At 44.6% G+C, this 23617-nt stretch overlaps 1 protein-coding gene and 1 long non-coding RNA gene across 3 annotated transcripts in view; one reads left to right on the top strand and one right to left on the bottom strand.

The window, feature by feature from the left end:
• The first annotated feature begins 2 nt into the window (after positions 1 to 2).
• LOC129380682 (uncharacterized) lies at positions 3 to 23566 on the top strand. The gene is made up of 3 exons (XR_008608878.2): positions 3 to 418; positions 22711 to 22816; positions 22914 to 23566. It is a non-coding gene; the product is annotated as an uncharacterized lncRNA (long non-coding RNA).
• Positions 7254 to 23617, bottom strand: part of LOC126543996 (uncharacterized protein CG43867) — a 90357-nt gene continuing 73993 nt past the window's right edge. For both annotated transcript variants that reach the window (XM_050191177.3, XM_055062437.2), the window contains exons 23-28: positions 22729 to 22870; positions 20649 to 20755; positions 18627 to 18756; positions 17144 to 17221; positions 14021 to 14155; positions 7254 to 12242 (exon numbers count right to left, since the gene is read on the bottom strand). In XM_050191177.3, the coding sequence (XP_050047134.1) occupies positions 12039 to 12242; positions 14021 to 14155; positions 17144 to 17221; positions 18627 to 18756; positions 20649 to 20755; positions 22729 to 22870 (796 nt within the window). In that variant the 3' untranslated portion in view covers positions 7254 to 12038. The remainder of the gene's footprint in view (positions 12243 to 14020; positions 14156 to 17143; positions 17222 to 18626; positions 18757 to 20648; positions 20756 to 22728; positions 22871 to 23617) is intronic.

Raw genomic sequence — 23617 nt, 5'->3', positions numbered from 1 at the left:
ATCGTTTTGGTTTCCGCCTTGCCGGTAGTCCGCCTCGTCCCTCAGCTCCTGTGCAGAACAGCCTATACATAGCATACATACTATGTATACTATGTATACCATAGTAGTCACGTGACGTCACATCCGCTGCTGTCGTCTGCTTATGTTCTAGGTGACTTTGGCTTATGCCGCACGACTCCACACAGAATCGACTCCTTCAATGCACGGAAGTGATGTAACTAAAAACGTCACACGCACGCATACTTTCGGTTTTTTTTTTTTTTTTGGGGGGGGGGGGGGGGGAGAGGCGTCGTTTGATTCGTTGTTGTTCGCACGTGACATTCAGCACGCATCCTGTCAGCCGCGCTTGCGGGTCGTGCTTTTCTGCTACCGCTGGTGCTAGCCCCAAGGCTTCTTTTGCTTCACTTGTTGGCAAAAGGTATCTTGCTCTCTTAAAACAATTTTCACAGGGATGTGCTGCATACTTATAAGGTGCACATGATATCTAAGGCAACATGTAAATATTTATTTTGATAGCTAGTAAAGCCTTAGCGATCACTAACGTCTACGCTGTGTAATATGGCAGCACCACGCTTACACATTTAGATGTCTTTTACAGCTAAGCATGCAGGAATGAAGCCAACTCTTTCTTTCTTTGAAAAATCTTGGTCACAAACCTGTCTCATGTACTGATGATGTTTAAATTGTGTCAGTGCCCATTGTCTCCGTGCTATCTGAAAACCAAGACATCATGCAGCTCCATGTGCCACGTGGTGCCTGGGCACTAAAGAATGGAAACTCAGGGCTGCCTTGATCACCACCAAAAATCTCTTGCGTATTACTCTAGTAAACTACTCAAACCTTAGGTTATCTTTGCATACTTGTGCATAGCTCTTGATAGATAACAAGATTCCTTCTCCTTACATCATGGTTTCAGGAAAGCCCTTTAGGCTGTCACACAACTAGCCACAGAACTTCACAGCTTGGAAAAGTTGTTAATTAATCAGGGTTATTATACCAGACGTTTAATAGTTCAAGGGCCTGGAATGACTAAAGAGTGCCATGAATGTTCCATGACACATACAATAATTGAAAATCGATTGCTATAAATAATAAATATTGGATGTATACAGGTCTAAAATTACTGGCTGTATAGGAGCGTAAAATTTATACTGCTAAAATTACAGTGGGGTCTATTACCAAGCACTCTGGGCCTCGCCATAGCCCTTACGCACAATGGTCTGGAAGCCACTGTAGCATTGCAGCTTAAGCCTCCAAGCAGAAGCAATGCTACGATTTAAGACTATGACGACACTATATATATCCAGCATACTTACATTTACTGAAAAAAGTACGACATTTTTGTTATTGAAAAGTATATTGTTGCCAAGGAAAAGGGCTGTGTTGAAAGCTACACAGGTGTACTTTATATCCCACTTCGTGTCACAGCCTATGCAAGGCTGACAGTATTTGTCAAATAAATAAATAAAAACGTGTCTGTAATAGAATATTAATTTGTTACGTTATTTTATGGATAGACTTGTTTCATAGACCTGTTTTTTGAATAGGCTACCAACTCTCTGTAAAGACATGGAGAACAGGTAGACCCTCCACACTTTTTGCATACCGTATTTTCGCGATTCTAAGCACCCCCCCCTCTATTTTCGCGAAAAAAATTGGGAAAGAAAGTTTGCATGCGAATCTAAGCACCCCCCTACTTGTTAGGAAGAGCGTGTAGCCAAGACCACTAAGCGCGCTTGTTCGCTCTGTCATCGAGCCGGAGCCGTCGGAGTCCCGAGGTGGAACGGCGTCCGCGGCGCGATCTTGCCGCACAGCCGGACTGCAGAGCCACGCGGACTCGCGAGTGGCAGTGATAGTGACTGAGCATCCGACACAAGCGGTGGGCTCACTGTCTGCACCGATTTTTCTTTTGGATGTTTGCACAATAAAATTTTATTTCTCGCACCCGTGTCGTCGTGATGTCGCAGCGAAAAGGGGCAGGGTTAAGACAGTGGTTGAAGGGGTATTCTAGATATTTTTAATCTAAGCACCCCCCCCCCCCCCTCACTTTGGGCATGGCGATCATGAAAAAAAGGGGGTGCTTAGAATCGAGTAAATACGGTATTAATGGCTTACTGCTCATGAGAAGGTAAGAATGTGTGCATACCACTCATTTTTAATTTACACATTCCAAATTCCAGCCACCTTGCTCGTCTTTCCATTGGTATGAGGCTGCACTAAGCGTAAAAGGTAAAAAAAAAAAGTGCAATCTGGTTGCCAAACAAAACATGTGCCCAAGTGTATGTGATGCTAACTAGACATGGTATACCTGATCCCGTTATCTTGTGGCGAGGTGAAATACGAGAATGCAGGAGCACCACCGTCCCTTCTCTTCGTCTTGACCACCTTACCATTTGGCCAGTCATTGTCACTCATGCGGCTGTAACCCAACGCTCATTCACACACTTATGCACTCCCATCATTGTAACAAACTAATGAGCGAAATAACTGAAGCATTTTATATCAACAGAGTACAAGACAAGTGTATCAGTCACACTTATTCTGCGACCCTCGTGACCAAGGAATGCGATTATTTAGATGACGCATGTGCTAGAGTGAAATGATTGGTTGTTATATTTTTATTTTACACACATCTATCATGCTCTGTCATTGTTATGTTATCACATGGCTTTGTGAATCTACTTTGGCGATTTATTTTTCTAGTTGTGTATACTGTTGCCTCGGGACATATATATATATATATATATATATATATATATATATATATATATATATATATATATATATATATAAGCATTTTACTTCAGTAAAGAAGTTTCTATAAACGTATAATAAGGAGGAATTTGCCAGTGCTGCAAGCTCATTTCGTTTCAAGTCTCAGCAAGCATGCACGCAACACACTAAGCCATCCACAGATAGTACTTGTGTAACTAGCTTAGTACCGTGTCTTTTTGGTTTTTATATGTTTTCATTACTTTCACTGTGCTAAGGTAGTCAGTGTCTAGTAATACAGCTTTGTGAATGCTTGTGCCAATATCTTATGGCGAAAATAACTGTTAGTACTTCAGTTATAAGTATGCTTGTTTGCAAATTAACAGCCTCACAGGCATTAAAAGAAGGTCACAGCAAACAATACTCTTGTATGTGGTTCTGAGGCATCAGTGAAGAACTCTGAGCATGTGTACCTATATTTCAGTTCTAGATAGTGCAGTTGTATATATGTACACCTAGCACATGAATGGAAGGTAAAGTAATGGGGTGTGACACTCTTTGCATTGCCACTGTCAAGGTAGCAAAGGCTTACCAGGAGTCATTAAACAATTTTCAAGGATCGATCTGTCTAAGATCTGGCAGCAATGGTTCTAACATGCATTGTGAATGGCACTCTGCATGTGGGCTGTGTAACTAGATCAGAGTATTCAACATGTCATATGCTACAGTATTGCAGCGGTGTTCAGGATCTGAGCGAACCTTAGCATAAGGCTGCTAAGTGACGCACTTGACTGGGAATGGGAGGGGGGGGGGGGAGGGAGGCTTTGCCAGCCACACACTAACACAGACATTTCGGGGAGAGGAGGACGTGTCCTGTGTGCCCCCCCCCCCTTCCCTTCCTGGCTACATGCCCCTTACGTTGCTACAGGAGTTGAGCACTTGGGGCACATTTCTCAGTGAACTTTAGGCAATCCCTAAGCCAAGCTGATGGACGGTGTAAGGTTCACTCCAGGGCAAAGTGTCCGAAGAGATACTTCGGGTAAGATCACAGGGATGGAAGCAGACATATCGGGGAAGTAAGGCACATATATACGTGTCCCACCAGAGGTAAGATTCCATTGCGCGGTGAAGGGCATGGGGATCAGATGGAAGGAATACAGCTAGGCGTCACAGATGAGGCAGGTGATTGAGCCAATTGGTCTGCCCAAGTGGTTGAACCGATTTCATCTATGCTCCTGTACTCAGTGCACCTCAATACTGAGATGTGAGAACCTGTAGAGTCTGTGGATTTATTGACAGGTTTGTAGCATCCTCAATTGTAAATTGTTTGAGGTGCTTCACTGCAGTAAGTCATTGAGTCTTTTATTGCAAGTGACCGAGAGTGATTTGCACTATGGCAATGTTGGACTTGATGGCATCGTGTGAGGCTTGTGATTCAAGTATAGTAGTGAGTAGTTGGGTGTTTCTGCTTGTATGTGAAGGAAAATCTAATAGCGGGTTCAGATGGGCTCACATAGTTTTGTTATGCTCAGCATGTCACAGATGACCATTTCAGGTAAGTCTCACAAGATGCCAAAACGCCAAGTTGTGTCACAAGCTTTTTTTATATCTCAAAATATAGATCGAAAGAATCTGATGGGCTCAGTGTATACGAATAGTGGTTGATCGTCAGCTTGCCCTCCCTAAAGCCGCATTGACACAGATTAAGTAAGCTTTCAAGGAAGTGTACTGTAGGAAGCGTAGGAAGACATTGCCTAGACAGCTACAGTAAGTACCACAGACCTAGCTCGCTGCCAAAGATGGATCCTAAGCTTGCTTCCTTGAGAGGAGGAATTACAATGGCTTTCATTTTATCCAGAACGAAGACGCCGGGAAGGACGGGTTTTGTTATAATTTAAAGGCTCATTAGTGCTTCAGGATGCAAGTGTTTTAATATCTCGTGTATGTGCAATTCGATCAAGTGCCAGGGGCAGACTTATTGCAGAAATTTAAGGAGGCTTATGCTCAGAATGATGATGGCTATAATGTGAAGCATACCTGCAGATGAGTTGTTTTCGTTCAGCTATTTCATATAAAAGAATCTGAATAAGGTGCATCACTAGGAAACATATTTGAAATGTGAAGCTCCTACCATCCCAAGGCGCTTTCTTTGCCTGAGCTGATAATGTGCTCCCTTAATTGATAATTGGTCAATGGCAAAGCATGGGTTTACGTGGGTTTGCTCCTCAGAATCTTGCACGCTGTGGGGACATCCGACTTCTCGTCGCGTTCGAAGTGATTTATGACTTTGAGCTTCACGATGAAAGGCGGTTTCTGCCGCTTCATCACAGCAACACTGCGGGAGAAGACCCACAAGGTCCAAACACAATGAACCAGAAAAGCAGCGACACAACTCGCACTTTCGCCATCTTGCATGACGAGAACACAAGAGCCTCTGATTGGCTGTCTGAGCAAGCGCTGTGGGTGGGCCAGGATCATTTTTTGCAGGGGGGTGTCGACAGCTCGCCCGAGCAGCCCGAGGCAGCGCAGTCATGGTCATAGTTTCTCACCATATTACCTAGAGAGAAATCTGGCGCTGCTGCGCTGTGGTATGCATGGGAATGCCGGTATATCACGACTTCGGACTGGCATCATTCTCGGAGAGCCAGGACACCTGGCAAGCAGGCGCCTGGCAAGCACGGCCGTCTGTCACAATGATTTATTTTCTACTAAAACAGCGCGTAAAAAGCTGTTTTAGCTTTATTGTTACACAAAAACATGTTTTGTTTAACTATGAGAACTTATTATTGCGTGTACGATTATATGTTACGTAAAAAGTATCAGCGGGCCGCTAAAATTGGAGGACAGACTACAAGATTCGCGCACGCTTTGAAACAGTTTGTCGTCTGTTCTTGCTTTTCTTCGCTTGGTCATGCATTTTAAGTGAATAAAGATGTAATATGCGTGAATGGGAATATTTGATCATTTTACTTTGAGAACGTGTTATCTGTGTAGCCATATCTACGTTTTAGACGAAGCCTCTTACAACACCGGCCAACACGAGCCTCGCAGACACACATACCGTCATTCCCATGACAGCACAGCGCCCCTTAAGAAACTCCCATAGAAGGTGGCGCCAGATTTCCCTCTAGGTGTTATAGTGAGAAACTCTACGGTCACGCTAGGGAGAGCGGTTGGATGGAGCCGCGCCAGCCCACCACTGCGAGGGAAAGCCAACTTCTGGGGGCACTCTTCTGCTGCATGAAGTTCGATACATCGAGAGTCGCTGCTATTTTTGTTGTTCGATGTAAGCGCAATTTTTGCTATACATACTCATTGTAACTATACCATGTTCGGAAATTGTTCAATATATAGAATAATCCCATGTAAACGGGTTCGATATAGTCGGGTTCGACTTAGTGTGTGTGTGTGTGTATATATATATAGTTGCACTTCGCTTCTCGAAGAGGCACAGGATGTGTGTCATGTGAGCTCCTGAACAACACTGTGCAATGTGGTGAATGCGGTTTACATCATGGATCCAGCCAACACAGCACTGACAATGAATCGCATACACTGGATCGTTTGCCATGTGTGACAGCACTCATAACAACAGGCACCCAAACTGAGGCAACTGTATGCTCCTTGACCTTTGGTGTTCAATGTACTGAAACAGTGCTGGCCACTGGGGCATTAAGATGTGCCCAAGCAGAGTGCTTAAGTAGGACTTGTTGGCCTAATTTGGTACAGGAGCGCCTTGATAGTAATGGCACAACACAATATGACAAATAACAGACAACAGGACAGGTGCCACTAACAACTTTATTTTCCGAAGGCAGTGCAAGACGCATATTCCCCCCAGCACAAGCAAACTATGCTAGTGCCTAAAACACCCATTACATTACATTGAGAACATTTCCGAGACGTTGCACCTCAGATGCTCACAGATTACAGATATCAATGTGTTTGGGAAAGAGCAGTGATGCAGTCGCGCATGAGCTAATGGAGGCTTTTATAAAGCTTAAAGAAGACAAACGTTAAGTGAAACATCAATACTGTATAGACACTTGTAAGTTCCGCACTTTTGTGTTTTTTTTACAATTTTGTCAAGGTGCGGCCCCCCCTTACATGGGACCGAACCTTTTGGTCAAAAAGGTGCCCGGCACCTTGCACACACCCCGGCTCTCACCATCTAGTAGCAGCATGCGGAAGTACACAGCGCGCAAAAATTCCCCGATGAGTACGCACGTCATCGGGACACCTACCACTGTTGCTTCTTCATTGTAATTTTTTTTTCTCCAAATTTGGGACTGCCAAGTTGGGGGTGTGGCCCCTAGTCGGCTGCGGCCCTTACAAGAGTCTATACGGCATCTTTTTATGTGCCTGAGATGTGGTATCTCCGGAATGCTTTCAATGTGTACTGCCTTCAGAAAGTAAAGTAGTTAGTAGAGGCACTAGTCCTGTTGCCTGGCTCTTATTTGTTGTCTGGTTTTGTGTCACTTACACCAGTGTTTCAGCACCTGTTCCATGCCTTCAACTAGCAAACAACCAGAGGCAGCACATTTTGCAGGCAGCAAGAGTTTTATTTTTGTTTCACGTAAGGAACTTAGTACAACCGGCGCATGCACAGAGGAATCAACTTACTAATGTTATATCACATGTATGCTATGCGCTTGAACACTTCCTTGGCTGTGCACATTTTGCAGCTGCCGGAAAGTATGGTATCAACCTTTGGGGGACACAAAGTCCCTGAAACAAACTCCTAGAGTGCTCTCGAACAAAGCCAGTATATAAAAAAGTATACCATGATTTTTTTTTATAAAATCAGTCGGATCTGATGAGCTGACCACTGTTTTCTCAGACTTGATATCACTGCTGGGCATTGCAATTTTCACAGTGCTTCCACTGCCAAAGCGGTAGCAATAACTGAAACAATGTGGCACCCTTGTTTCAAAGGGTCATCTCTCAAAGCAACAGCTGGTTCTGTCCTCGAATGCATTAGTAGTGTCAGTGATGTAAACAAGATGCAAGGTAAGATGTCAGCTTTTCGGGCTGCTCCGATGCACCTTTACTAGACTCCAAGTGCACCTTTACCGTATACTGGCTATGACTGCTGCAAATGGCACCCCTATATCATCCTAAGGCCTCTGTAAATAAATGATGACTGGTGACCAAAGAAAAGTTGTTTTTAGCATAATAACGAGCGCACCTTACCAACTTAAGTCCCTCAGCATGCACTGGAATGACAACCTAAGCTAACAAACTTTCATAACAGTCCTTACATTAAACCATGATCGCTCCCGATGCATGCAATACGAAATGCATGCTGTACCGCGCTGGAATGAACAAGAAGGTGTCATTACATGCTACCGCTACTTACACCAGCAAAGCTGCGACACTTTAAGCTTTAATTACCTAAACCTCTATTGATGGGACACCATTTTCCATCTTAATTGCCTTTCTTAATTGTTTGCCCGTTGTGCGATATTGCCAATTTCCGTTTCTGTAAATTCACTGCAGGCATGAGCAAAGTTGGTTAAGCAGACATGCATGTACCTGGTATTTTCATATGCTGCCAGAATAATTAGATTATCTATACATAAATATATATAAAATAAATAGACAAGGGATAGGCTAACAGAGGATGAAAGTAATCACTGCTAAAACATGTATAAACGATTAGTTCACTCTTGTGTGCACTATGTTAACACTACATTGTTTTAAAGCTTCAGTCCAGTTTAGTTGTAAATAATAAAAAAGAGCTGCCTCACTATAATATATTTCTCACTATCTGAGAGTACGTATACAAACTTCACGCGAGGTCGGTCACAAGGAGGCAGAGGTGAGTGCAGCTGAACGAGTTGTGTTAATTAAAAACAAACAGAAAGACTGCATTTGCCAGACACTGCTATTTTCTTGTGCAACGAGCTGCCTCAACGATTTCACACATAATTTGAGCCTCCCAGCGTGACGAAAGTACGTAAAGACACGACTTCTGCAGGCTACGGGATTTGTTCGTTTGAGACTGGTCACAAGAATTAAAAGCGAGGCGCCGTACACTATTGATTATCTCGATTTGCCAGGCCATCTTGATTCTGACGACAAGCACGCCATACCATTTACTACACCGGTATGCAAGCAACGCAATCTGCAACTATGCCTGACACGAGACGAGAGGAATAAATACGAAATGCAGCAATATAAAAATAGGTTGTGCAGTGGTATCAGTTCCAGGAGCAAGCTCATTAAAAATCCCATACGAAAGCCAGCAGACACGCTAAACAAACCGCTGAGATCTTGGCCATAGTAATCACAAGAAGATGAGATTCAGGACAGCAAAATGTTCGTAGAAAAGCATGGCAATTAGAAGGTAATCATCCTCTCCCACAAGCACACATGCAATCTACAAAGGCTAAAGAGATCTACTCTGGAAACTGAATCTTGCGCGGCTTTCTCTCGAGCTAACAGCATGCCGAAGGTCCAGCCGCTGTCAGTCCACATCTTCCACCAGCATCACGGCGTAAGCAGGCTCCAAGGCACTGCAAAAACCACTGAGATTCTGATCACACATTTGGGTTTTGTCTGTTGTACAGCCAAAAGAACAAGCAAGCCCATCAGCACGACGTAGGAACACTGCAGGACCTCTGGTGTTGACTTCCCTGTGTTCCAACACTCCGAACCAGGCTAGGCTTACAGCACCCGTACTGCGACGGCTACACTTTCACAGCTCTGTGTCTCCAGTGGCATGACAAGTCATACAAATGGACACAAGCACGTGTTAGTTTGTAAGGACAGGCCGACACATGACAGCCCCGACGTTATGATGAAAGAGGTGGTTGTAGTTCTTGAATGCAGTTATCCACACGGAATAAACTTCAAAAGCACGATTGTGGACAACACAGCCGGGAAAACAATTTAAGAGCCCCGGGTGACTGCCAAAACGTAGTAGTTACACTTTTTTCATTACACGCATCTGCCTCACAAAACAAGTACCACATGGCAGCACAAATGCTTGTGATCACGGTAAAAGCCTTTCCCTTTTGTTGCGGATAGCGGGTCAATGGCAAGTCTTTAGTGAAATGGTGCCTTCTCATCTCGCTGTATTGCAAACACACAAAAAAACTGTTTACCACAAGGTGGCGTGTGTTGTATGCAAATTCTGCCTTCTCACGTGCAGCTTGATGGCAGTGCGTGACACATTGTTCCTGCAAGTTTGCATCGTGCCTATAAAAAATCATGCCGGGTTGTCTTCACAAAGCTTCGGGCATCGACTTGTGCAATTTAGTGTTTGGGAAATACGCCTGAATTTTTTCTTATTGTTCTTTTTTTGTGTGTGTAGTTGTAAAGGGCAGCCTATAGAAGTGAAAAGTTTTTCTTACATACAAAGTTACTTAGCATTGGCTCAAACAGTTCTTCCTTGAGATGTCGAACAAGTTCACATAGAGCAGTAACAAATTATGAAGATGATGGCAACTAACGATGAGACATGCTGTTAAAAGCAGCAGCCAACATGATGTCAAGATAGAGGTGAAAGTAAGTGCGCATGTTCCAAGAACTGCTTAGCGAAGCAAATCATGAGGGCAATGTTCTTTGCGCTTGCCTTTACACAGTCTTTGGAAACAACATTAATGTACACCAGTATCGTAGAGTTTTCTTACAATATCGCCTAGAGGCCACCACTGTCGATGTGAGTTTCCTATTGGCAGGTGCGTCACCATGGAAATGCCGAGATGTGGACAGTTAGGCTCACCTTGAGTGTAAATTGGCCTAAAACATGGTCATAGCTATGCAAACAAAGCTTTCTTAGAATGAAATATTCATGAAAAAAAGTCTTGGTTCATTAGTACATTCTCTGTTATTGTTTGCTTGCAACAGTGCAACAGCAAAGCGCAAAGAAAATGGAAACACAGGATTAAATAACGATGTACAGCAAGCGCAGATACTCTCGTTTTTTTCTGCAACATTATTTAATATGCTGCAATCATTCATATTTGATGTACTAATGAAACATTACAGAATGACTGTTCACATTTTAGTAAAAAAGTGTTCTTATTCACCCACACAGGACAAGCAGCATTTTAGACAATGCTATATAAAAAACTTTTCTATTGTGACAGATAGAACGCTGTTCATTCTACACATCTTTAATGTCTCCTGACTCTCGGAGAACTATCTCAGTCCCGGCATTGACAAGGAATACAATGGCACTGTAGTGCCGCTTCTTCCTCTAGGTATACTTGTAAGTAACTCTATGGGCAGCATCATGTTGTCTGGCACTTCTAGAGTATCTCTTGTCCTCATTGCTTGTGAACACTGGAACTTGGACAAACTAGATCGGCTTGTAAACTTATTTCACTGACTGACGCTGGGGAGCTTGAGAGTGTTGGAGCCTGCATTCTCTAAGCAAACAAGTTTAGACCACTCTACCGGCAGCAGCTTTCTTTACAATGCGGTAGCAACAATGCGTGTGACAGATGCAGTGCAAACGTTTTGAGCACTTGACAAGAAGTCATGTGGCACATCTTGGCACGACCCTTTGGCGAGGGTTGGTAGAGGAAAAAAAGAAGTTCTGCGCACAGTAGTGTTGGCACACAGGCCGGAACAACAGCTCCTTGAACGCCTCCCGATGCACCAGCTCGTGGACCAAGGAAGCAGTTTTGGCCATTATTTTGCCAGATGCTGCATGCCACGCCGTGGATTTATCACACTTCGCCAAAGTCTGTCTGCAGCAGTCTGTGACTGACGGGTGATGCTCTCCAGATTGTGCAGCAACACTGTAGCACATCAAACATCGCAGGTTGTGCTTGTGCACAGGCAGGCAGTCCTTGCAGCATGCTTTTGGATGTTCGGTGGACACAAGGTAGATTGTCGTGTCTTAGACAACACACGCTACACTCTGCAACTTAACTTGTCGAAATGTGCCAGAAGCTTGCTGGATGCGGTTGGTATGACTAGTTGTAGATCAGACCGCACGAGGAATCGTACCATGTGTCGTATGCATCGGATGGCACGAGGAATCCTGCATGCGTCTTCAATAGTCGTGTTGGCGTGTCTTGATTAACTTCCCGTTGAAGTGCTGTGCATTTTGGCCATACGTGATTTCTCTTCTCTTCGAACTTTGCAAAAGCACCCGCGAGATGTACATGAGCGCGAGTTGGCCGGCAGGTACAAGGCTCTCACCTGGGCCTCTCCACCTTTCCGGGGGGGGGGCACCACGCCCCCAACCATGGTGACTTTCCTCACTTCCAGGTGGCTCTGCCACTGCGGGGCGAAGCAGTGACAGCGGTGCCGCCTGTGCTCGTAGCGGAGGAGTCGGGCCGGTGTCGGGGCGTGGTAGACGGCGACCGTCAGGAGTCGGGGGTTGGCAGCAGTGGTCGTCGCGATGAGGCAGTGGACAGTGCGGGCGAGGAGGTCGCAGAACACGGGTTCATGTTGAGCCTGCTCCGCCCGCTTCCCACCACGAGGCTGCCACCGGGAGAGGGTGCCACGCTTGCACCTGTGGCACCTAGTGCATTCATGTAGTCAGCCACCAGGAGAGTGACATCCAGTACCTGTAATGACACAGCATAAATTGCCGAACAGGCACGTTGTGCATCCATCTCTCTTTCAGGTGACCAAGACTGATAATGGAAGCTTTGAATTGAAATTGAAAGGTAAGGGATTAAAAAAGATCTCCCAGTTTTGCCTGACAGATGAAGCGTTGATAGCAACAGCAAAGTACAGTTAAAGCTCGATCTAATGAAGGCGGTAAAATTGGCAACTTGCTCCTTCATATCGAAATCTTGCTATGTTGAAATTAGTTTTTTTATGAAAATAAGTACAGTTGCCGGTGATTTTTTCTTACATAGAAGTGGCCGCAAAATTCTGTGAATTATCGAGAACAAAAAAAAGTAAGTCTGAACAAAAAAAATTTTTGTTCAGCTTGAAAGTCAGCAACAAAAGAAACAATTTCATGCCATGTCGATGAGATCTTCACATCGGCGGTACGAAGCGAAGGCATTCTCGCTTTCGAGTCCCCAGCAGTGGGACGGCAAAGGAGCAACTGCTTTGCCTGTCCCTCACTTCAGCACATCTCCACAACTCAAGATTACGCAACTTTGCACATGCAAAGATTACATCTAAAACGGGGCACAATGGCAGCGTATGCATCCAACCCCACTAACAGCCATATATGCAGCCACAGTTGTGCTGGAAATGAAGACGCACCAACTTGCCCACATCGTGCTCATGTACGCCTGATTGTGTTGGATGGCTGAGGAATCCTGCATGCATCTTCAATAGTTGTGTTGACGTGTCTTGGTTAACTTCCCATTGCGCTGTGCTGTGCGCTGTACGAACTCGCTCCCCCCCATCTTTCCCCATGCTTGCGTGGGAAGACAGCGCTTATCAACCCACCATCCTTCTCAGCTCACTCTCACACGCTTTCACTTGCACCTAAAGCATACTGCACTCAACGTGTTAGGATCTTGTCCCACTTGGACGTTATACAAAACATGACGCTATTTTGTCTTAATGGCGGCTCTTAGTTACCCAGCACGCGTTCGCAAGCAGCTGCATGTAATTCAACCACTTGACTATCTGCGTCTGCAGAAGTTTCAATATATTGTCTCGGCATTCCTTTGTGACGGCAGTGAAATCTCGTTATATTTAAATCGTGTATAAACACACTTCGTTGTATTGAGGTTCGAAATACACGGACAAGAAGCTATAAAAAGTTAAATACTTTATTGTATTAAAGTTTAACTGTGTTGCACAACTGCACGTGATAAGGTTCGTAGTTTTTATTAGGTGTATAATTTGCAGGAAATATTCACTTACCAATTAAGTTAGCAAGCATGGTGTCATGCGCACGCTGACAAACATGAACAGATTTCACTCAATGACCACAAACACTCGCTGCCAGAATGCTGCAGTGATGAATAGCACAAAAGGAGGGGAGCAATGTCTCCGCTATCTAACCCTTCAACGCATCTCCGAACAAGACTACGTGACCTCCAGCACTAGATGCATGCAAAAGACAACGCACATGCAGCCACCAGCCATCTCGGCTCACCCAGGCTTTGCACCCGCCACAGATTAGCTCCAAGATAGGGCACGGGCACCGCGTGGCTGGGCTAAAGGAGACGCGCGCTGCTGCTTCGTCAAATCTGTCAAAAGCAGTGTTTGGGGGCAGCACGCACTCTGTCGACGTGAAAAGGGCCAAATTCTCTCCAGAGTTTTTCATTCCAGAGATTTTTAGAGAATATGAGCCTATAAATCCAAGTGTTAAATTTGGTAGAATGGCAAACCAAGAAGGTCAATTTTTCTGTGTCGCCGCGCAACAGCTCACCTGTGCCTTGGGCATGGCAAAAAGCAGACGCTCTGTGCAGGGCTCGCCAGCCTCCGGGCAGACGACGAGCATGAAGTCCTCCCGGCAGCCGCCAAACGTCATGACACTCGAGTACGGATGTTGCACCCACGGTTGCTACAGGGGCAGAAGTGAGGATTGTCAGTGCCGCCCTCTGTGTGCAGCAGCAGCAGCCACCACCCTCGTTAAGACCATAAGAGATCCCCATCCCAGAAATGCACTCTTGGTTACAGACATTGACAGGCACCAGTTTTGGCTAGGTTCGCTGGTCACAGAGGGGCCACTAAGTAGCCCTAGAAGGACTAGGAGAGCTACATCATGCGACAGGTAGTGCCAACTTTCAACTGAGCTAGAGATTAGGCTCCTGTGTTACTTCTCTACACGTCTGTCTGTTATTTTAGCATTACAGTTGACTTCCGTGAATTCGAACCTGACGAAACAGATGAAATTGGTCAAATTACCCAGCGAGTCGAAATAAACAAGCAGAAAAAACACACCGCTGATTTATTTGGCAGTACGTGCCTCAATTCTAACATGTTTCAAAATCGAATGGGCCCCCACATTCTATGGGTCCACGAAGTAGAAAACTAATGTAAAAATGGTATTAGAGCTACTAAACAAAGTAGAAATTGACCATGTACCCGATTGTTCTCATAAGAATAACATAACATGCGTCAGAATCTGGCAATAAGCAACAGATGAATCCAGCAAACTTTATCTTCACAGAATAGAAATTTATTTGCTTAACCTTCATTGTAATCACTCTCAGACAGCACTTAATCACTGTCTAGGAGGGATCACAACATGTCATCCTCAGCACAGTCCACAGCATGTTTGATATTCTGCACCAATAAAACAACTGCACAAGAATTGCAATCAGGATAGTGGCCCACGCATGGACTAACTACTTTGCTATTCTCTCTTTCAGCGCTTGAAAATTTTACAGAATGCCAAGAACACATGATGCTGGTTAGGCTTGCTCTGGTGGTAAACAGTTGTGGCCATGGTTTTGGTTTTATATCAGGCTGCACTGCTCAAGGAGTCTTCGAACGAATCTTCTGTGAAAAAAATGCACGCATTAAAATCTGGCAAATGCAGTAATAATTTATTGTGAGTTTCCATTTTCACCTTAACATCTTCCTAGGGCATGCCTAAAATTGCCATTTTCGAAGGGGGACCGACGTGTGTTAGACGCACTCACTGTGCCCTCAGTCCCACCAAAACGGGTGCAGCTGCTATTAGAGTAATACTGCGGCCACCACTAGCGGTCAAACGCGTGTATCATGACCAGCCAAGTTTGAATTATCCAGCAAAGACCAACATGGGGATCGAAACAAGCAAAGTTTGGTTCCTTAGAGATGTATTGGCGCTGGTCGGGATCTAATTAAGCAAAAGACTGAATTAACCTAAGTCGAATTAATTTTCCTTCCTTGAGTGTAAAATAATTGTTTTCATGCTTGTGGCAAACGTAACAGCATTGCAGGTAGCACTGCAGGTTAGCGTCCAGGACGCAGTGCCGCAATGTTGCTTTCTTAAGGCGCACTACCTCTTGAGAAGCGGCGTCCTTCGTGCTGACATGAGTGAAAGTTCTCGTTTCTAAAGCCTGACACTCAAAGAAGAAATCTCGATGATGAGGCTGTTCCCGAAGATGGCGACCAACCTGATGCAGATGACTCCGGTGTTGAGTGCTCTAAAGATGAGCAGAGAAACGCTGTAGATTTGAGTGGAATTTGCCGGGTTGAAATATCATTTACTTTGCAAACGGTCTCATGCGCAATGCTGATAAACGTATATATAGTGGTGCAGAGTGTTAAAGAACACTGAGCACCTTAGGCGAGGCAGGGCAAGCAGCTGCCTTAAGTGTCATCAAAGAAGAACACAGTGAAGTCGGTGGCATGGACTTTTTGCCCCAGTGATATTGAATGCAGCTGTCAACCTCAACCACAATCTGTGCATGAAGTTCAGTTCAATTTCCTCAAGAGTATTAAATAAGGGGTGGGATTACACATTGCCGCTTTATTGAAGTACAAGCGCTGTTGGTTTTGCAAAACATAGTGTCAATATAAAGCTGATCAATGCAACATGGTGGAGAAGGTCATTTGAGCCTGCAATTCCTGTCATTCTGCAGTGCTAATTCTCTTCATAGAGAAGTGGATAAACTTGACCTAACGTCACCCTAACCCCTATGGGACAAGACAAGACGGCAGAACTTGAGGATGATTTCTCACTTTGCATCTCTCGCACCTTGCACTAGCTGGCGAGAATACCTCACTGATACAAACACATAAAAGCTACTCCACAAGGACACTTCTTTGGAGAAATATTTGTAGCGAATAGCCTGATCACCTGTAGCAAGCCATAGCCAAATAAACATGGTGAGCTAAAAAACAGAAACCCGAGCCAGTGTTGAAGAAGGCTGACCTGCAGTCATTGCTGGCAAGCGCCAGCAGGAATGACAGAACAACAACAGGGACGACAGATACTGCTTGTGACATGTCTGCGTTGTGATTGTGCCTTTGCGTTACAATGCATCGTTAATAAGCACCAGCTAGCCCAACAACAATTCGTCCGACAGATCCCAGAGAACATCAGCACGCAAGTGCTGCCGTCATGAGGAATGCGCAGTGAAGTGCCAATTCGCTGATGAATGTAATTTTCTTGTGCTTGTCAGCTCTAAATGATTGGATTCAGCTTTTTCACGCAAGGTGGAATGTACTGTACATGTGTTACGCAATGAATGAAGTAAGAATGCATGAAAAGTGTTTTGTGTCACATACGCAGCAAAGAACACTTGTGAAGTTATCATCAGCTGCTTGCAATTTTTTTCTCCGGAATGTGCACATCATAGAAAACTGAAAACTATTTAATTTTTCTTCCTACCTTTTGAAGACCATTAACTTGGAAGTGTGGAGAGCCTAAAAGGATGCTCGTATGTTTTTTTTCAACATGCGAGATTGGATTAGCGCTTGACGGTGTTCAGGTAGCAGTTTGTGGAGTGGCTTACACACGTGACGCTGACTGAAAGATTCCACGATTGCTGCTCTTGGAAATAATAACAATAACAGTAAGACACCAATAGTGCCATTCAGTGATTAGCCTGCTCACCAGTGTGGTACAGTCGAGCAAGCTGATGCCATCCTCGGACACAGCCAGCCACAGGCTCTGCTGCTCCTTGCTTTTCATCTGCAAAAACGCCAGAAATACAGAATAACGTAATTATAACAAAGTTGCATCTGACACTAAACTACCTTTATTATGTTTAATAGGGGTGTGCGAATATGAAAATTTTCCAATACAAATCAGAATGCAAATACTCCGCTTTGAATATCAAATCGAATATCGAATAATGATATGCACATGCATTATTAGCAAGTTTGGCTAATTTGTTATATTGGAACATTGCAACTACACTGTGAATGTTGCCGCCGCAAGGTCTCCTCTAGTCCATCCACAAAATCGTTGTCATCAGACTCCTCAGATGTGAACACATCACTGTCCGTTTCCATGCAAAACTCTACAGTGCTGTCGTCTAATGAGTAGTCGTCAAAATACTTTATTTTACATGCACTTTCATTGCCTCATTTCGTGTAGGCAGCCCATGCTCTATGGGGGGATGTCCGATGCGGCAATATAATGAAATGCGAGACACAAATGGCAAAACATGGACAAGTGTGGCTATCTAGTGTAAGGAATCGACACTAGATGCAATAGGATGGGTATAGTAGTCTGCATGACAAATTTTTGTTTATGACGACTGTAGTTGTCATTGGTCACATTGGTACAAAATTTCATGATGACCATTCTCGCCAATGGTCGGTACAGGGTTAAAATTATAATATTCAATAATATGCGAACTTTTCAAGTAGTTGCACACCTCCATGTTTAATATTTGTTATGAGAATACACGCTGATATCAGTACAAAAGAAAAGTGTGTAGATCCAACACCTGTTCTGAATTGTGAGAACACGAAGCTTTCGAGGCATTTGCGTGGACATCATTGCCTGATGCTGACACCTGACTGAATCGCACTGAGCTCCTCTTTCTGCTTCTTCAGAAGCCTGCCTAGGCATCTCCAGTGGTCTTGTCTGACTACCACTCGGATTTATGTCCCAACACTGCCCCGCCAATACTTCCACGTGAGGATATTGCTTGGCATGCTTGATGCATTGGTGCTTGAGTCTATTGTGTTTTACTTATCGTCTTAAGAGATGCATGCATTGTGTGCTCTGTGCTCGTGAGAAACCAGACTTCCACGTTAGTACATTGCTTGGCGTGAATGATGCATGCATGCTTGAGTTTTCTTGTAAGCATTGTGTATAGGGCGTGTGAGAGGTGCCAGGCAGCCACTGCCGAGCAAACCTGGTAGAGCAACTAAAGAAAGCTTTTAAACATACTGCAACCCACTGCGGTGGCTATGTGGCTAAGGCGCTCTGCTGCCAAGAACAAGGTCTTCGTTTACATTCTCGGCAATGGCAGCCACATTTAGATTGGGGCAAAGCGCTCGCATACTCATGTTCAGATCGCACTAAAGCACATAAACACGTGGGGCACTTGGCAAAGATGAGGCAGAGATGATGAGGCACCAACCTTGGCCGCAAATAGCTTCGCGCCGCACAGGGGCCACTTGCGGACACAGTTGAGATAGATGCGCACGCAGTCCTGCACGGGCCTCCCCCTGAGGGTGGCCCACCTCTCCCCGAGGCTCTCCTGCTGGCTCCTGCATTGTCATCGCACCAAATGAGAATGGAATGGCTGAAGTGGCGTTCCTTCACACATTGCGGTATAGTCGGTGACCAGTCAAGACTGCTGGAGCTCCCAATAACGTATGATGTGCCAGTCATTCATCCCTCCACGGTTCAAGAAATGCCACCAGCACAAAAAGGAAGAACCTGAGCTGTGCAACAACAACGAGCATCCCATAGACATGCACCGCAGGCGCGAACAGCCAAGGCCTCCACATGTGAGGATGGAGAAAGACAGCTCACCGCACAAATGGGTTGTTTGGATTGAGAGAAGGATTTCGCAAACCTCGGGACCAAGTTTATAATCACCAATCCCCCTTTATGTATGTGGCACTCATCTAGCCTGTCCTGCTCTGTGTATGTGTGTCAATTCACACCCCTTTGCTGATAGTAGTGAAGATGTACCTGAAAAGGCTGCATAGACCTACTGACAACTGATGAAAAAAAAAAGCTCACCAGGCAAAGGCAAAGGGTTTCGTGTCAAGGATGCATCTGGGGAAAGCAAAGGCTATAGATGCAAAGGATAAGAAAGGAGCAGGGGACTACTGATGGGGTGATTCACCCCTGCATGTACTACACACATTCCCTTGGAGGGACACTTGCTGCTGTTCTTGAGTGTCACTAAACACAAACACAGAAAAGCTGAAAGCGCATCTGCACAAATGCCCCTGAAAGGCGACATGTGTTCAACCACCAGACAGTTTGTAAATTCTCATTTGTTTCCTCATAGCGTGTGTTTTTGTTTTATATGTCATGCAGCAGCCAATCATTGTCACCTGCTAGAATGTGCATGTGTTTCTATTACCCTATCACTATACCGACAGGTCATCTTTTCCCTTTGTTGCCAAGTGTATGCTGCGAGGATTGTGCCACTTTTGAGGCAAGCAGCCACACCATGCCACACCACTGCTGGATGTGTTTGTTCACAAACACAGAAACTTAGTCAGTGCTTAGGCATCCATAAGGAAAAGATGGCAGTAAAGTTGTAAACGGGTTTTATGCAAGGCATTTTCCTGGTAGCCGTCAATCTAGAATTGTTTGAAATTGTGCAGCGCTACCAAGCACTGCAACCTATTCCTGCAGAGCAAGCAATTGTGTGTGCGATGCAAGCATGTGTGATGACAGTGGCAAGACAGTGGCAGGGTAATGAGGATGACTAGATCATGATGAGGATGACCTTACAACAATGACAATAGTATGATGATGCATAATGATGGATAAACAGCACGAGAAAGACAGGAAATAAGAAAGAAATGGGCATGTCTTTCTTGCACTGTTTATTTTCATTGTACAAATTTACCAAACCACTCAACTTGACGAACTTTTCAGTATGATAACGACACGAATAGCGATGACAGCATGACCACTGCTTTAAATTACCGGTGCGATGGTTGGATTCCAACCAAGGTGGGCCAGCACAATAGCCCAATGCTCTACTTACAAGCACAATTAAACAGGTCATCATGTCATCATGACTGTCATGGTGACCAGCCATGATTGATGACTGATTTGATGACTGACTGAGCTGTCGTGACTGATGACTGATTTATTGTACTAGTGGGTGATTCATCCGGCTATTGTGCAAGGGTATCCTGGTTCAAATTCTAGTCAGATACACAACTTCTTTTATGAGCAATAGTAAGTGTGGTACCCCTTGCCATGCCTCGCGACAAGACAGCTAGCACCTGCACACAAAGGGGAACACGCAAAGAAAGGTTCGCTTTACAAAACTTGCAACTATTTCCAATATCTGCACTGTAAGCTTCCGAAGGCTGCACAGGAATAGGGTCAAAATCATCCCCCCCACCCACCCAACCCTTCCTACCACACGCAGACATGCACATTCGTTTCAGGACTATGTACTTACTTGTTGTCTGGTAGCAGGAACTGCTGGGGTAAGAAGCGCTCCAGGGCCTGCTGCATAAGCTGGGGTCTGGACCGTGCCCGCTCGCCCGACTGGTCACCATACTCGATCTGCAGATCGCACCAGCAAGAACACACCAACAAAGCTGGCACACAATCCCGTAGACAGAGCAGCAGGGTTGGCTTCTGTCCGTGCCTTACTTCAGTGCCAACTAATTAAAAGTGGGGTGAATGGAGCCGGAATCGTAACTTCTGCTGGCCAAGACTCGTGGCACAGGCGCGCATCAAATTTTGTGTAATAACTGCTCGGAAGATCATGAGTTAATGAACAGCCTTTAAAAGGAATTGCTTTAGCCATATGTTGCAACTGCAGAACTAAAATTTAGTGTGTGTCGTGGCTTTGTCTCTCATTGAAAAAGCACGGCTTTCTAAGAAAGCACTATTAAGTGGAACACCAATGGCCTTTGCCATGGGTGCACCACGTTATGCAACCTGACTGACCAACAAACGCCGTTGGTGCCACAATAAATAATGAAGCATGAACAAAACTGTTCTCATGTTACATTCCGAACAGAATTTGTTTGCCACGGCTAGCCAATATCTGCACGACCAGGCAAAAGGTGGCAAGCAAGAACACACACCCGCATAGTGGTTCAGTGGCTATGACATTCTGCTGCTGAGCATGAGGAGAAGGTCCGACTCCCGGCTGCCTCAGCCACATTTACATAAGGGTCAAAATGCAAAAAAGCTCGTGTACTTTGTTGACACAGAAGTCTTTGCAGTGCACTAGTCAAAAACAGAGACAGGGGAACATACATTCAAGTGACAATAAAACAACTTCCGAGTGATATTTAACTGTTTCCCTACTGCGCTCATTGGGAGTCGTTAGCCTGCTAATGATGGTTCGAAATGCCACTTTCGAGAACTTCCGCACCGCTCAAGGACACACTGCGCCATCAGACATGAAGGAGGAGAACTATATTTTTGTTTTCTAAGCAGTTCAACTTTTTCCCACCAGGTGGTCATTTTTGAATGCAATCCAAAGTTTTGCAATTGCTAAAGTAGAAAGCAAGAATGGCCGCCTCCAGGAGCGGCCCGAACGCTTCGAAAGATCAATTTCATCAATGGATCGAGCAGCAGTGAGTCTGAGGATGCTGCCTTTTCGTTGGACTTTGTCAGAGCGACGACGACGCAAACTAGCAGCTTGGCACGCCCAGTTCCAAGCTGCGTCTTGCAGTTAAATTTTTGTGGTAGAATACCTGTTCCATGAAAAATTTTTATTTTTTCAGAGATAGTGCCTATTAGATGGCAATATATTTTCTATATATCGTAATCTTTTTTACATATTTTTCTTAGCAGATACAAGCGTGTCTTTAAAACATTGTTCAATTTTATCCCACAATCTTGATTCTGGCAATTTAAATCTTCTTTACAACATACATCTCGTTAATAAAACATTTATGTGTGAAAAGTGCATTCATTGTGCTTTTTGTTTATGTATTACATAAAATAATGAGTGCAGTATTTCCTTCAGAAAAAAATATCTGGCGTAACCTACAAAAAACACCTATTTCCCTATGGTAAGCAAGAAGTTAAACTAATACCCCTTTAGTTATACTAAAGCTAAAGAAGTTCTTAATAATTAAGTGAATACCTATTATATTGTCTATAAATTCCTGCATATTCTTATTATTTCAAAAAAATTGTGTGCACCTTATGTTGTGTTGCTTGCATATGAAAAAAAGTGTGTTTTGTCCCATGGACCCGGCACCAGCCACAATGGCTATCGGGTATAGCATTATTACGGGATTGTGTAAATTTTTTGACGAATAATAATAATAATAAAAAAAATCTTGCCCAGATACTTGTGCTTCTTTACTTCTACTTCTGTTGGTCTATATAGATCTATGTGCGCATTAAAGAGCCTTGGGTGGCCAAAATTAATCCACAGCCTTGCAAATACGGTGCCTCACATAGCCCCGGTGCTGCTCTGGGACATTACCTAAACCCAATGAAACAATTAATTATTTAATTAACTAATGGAGGAATGAATCAATCATTGATAGGTGGAAGCAGGAGCTGACCTGTGCCATGAGGGCAGCCATCTCGAGAGCCATTTCATGTGTTAGGGGGAACCGGCCCTGCATGAGCTCCCCGTGCAAAGCGTAGCAGGTGAGCAGTCGTTCCCGTTCAGTCTCCGCCTTCTGGTACTGCCGCAGGAACAGCCTGCACGCAGGAAAGCACACCATCACTCTCACTGCTTCCGCAGGGACCGGTCAAGAATTTGGCTATTCTGCACTCTACGAATGGTGCCATGGCCAAATGGTACCCGGTGACGTGCACACTGACGGCTGCGGTGTAGCATCTGTTTGCGGTTATGTCCATCATACATTTGCCTTTTCTCTGGCCTCTGGTAAAGCAACCTTGACATCGCCATACATCAAAGGTGCTTGCTGATGGAACGACTGAGTCACGGTTTGCATGATGCAACCCCAGTCCCTCCGATTCACCACTGGCAAATTAAACCACAACACGTTACGCACAGCCAGCTGCGTTCGGCTGGTGGCCATGTGTTTGCAATACCCAGCAACTGCGCTCGCGCTACTTGCATTGTCAGTAGTTCGAGTATGGATGCATGGCAAATTTTAAGCAGATTTACTCTTACTTACTGATTTGTCAGCGATGATAAGCACCACGATCACAGCAAAAGCTCAACACACTAAACCAAAGTCATGGATCCAATGAATGCAACTGAAGAACAATCAAACAAACAAAATGTCACTAAACGAATGTCAAGACACCTGTGAAGAAATGCATTTTATGTCTTAGACTCTTTCAGTACACAAATCACCGAGTTCAGTGATGGTGATCCTATAAGCATGTCTGTCACCTGTGCCTAATAAACAATCTGACTCTTCATTATATTACTTGCCTAACAAGTTGTGAGACAACCTTGGGAAACTCAAGTGCCCC

This window comes from Dermacentor andersoni, chromosome 10 (genome assembly GCF_023375885.2).
Source record: "Dermacentor andersoni chromosome 10, qqDerAnde1_hic_scaffold, whole genome shotgun sequence".
Classification (NCBI taxonomy): Eukaryota; Metazoa; Arthropoda; class Arachnida; order Ixodida; family Ixodidae; genus Dermacentor; species Dermacentor andersoni.
The sequence above is the reverse complement of the archived record's forward strand: the minus strand, read 5'-3'. Positions and strand labels throughout refer to the sequence as shown.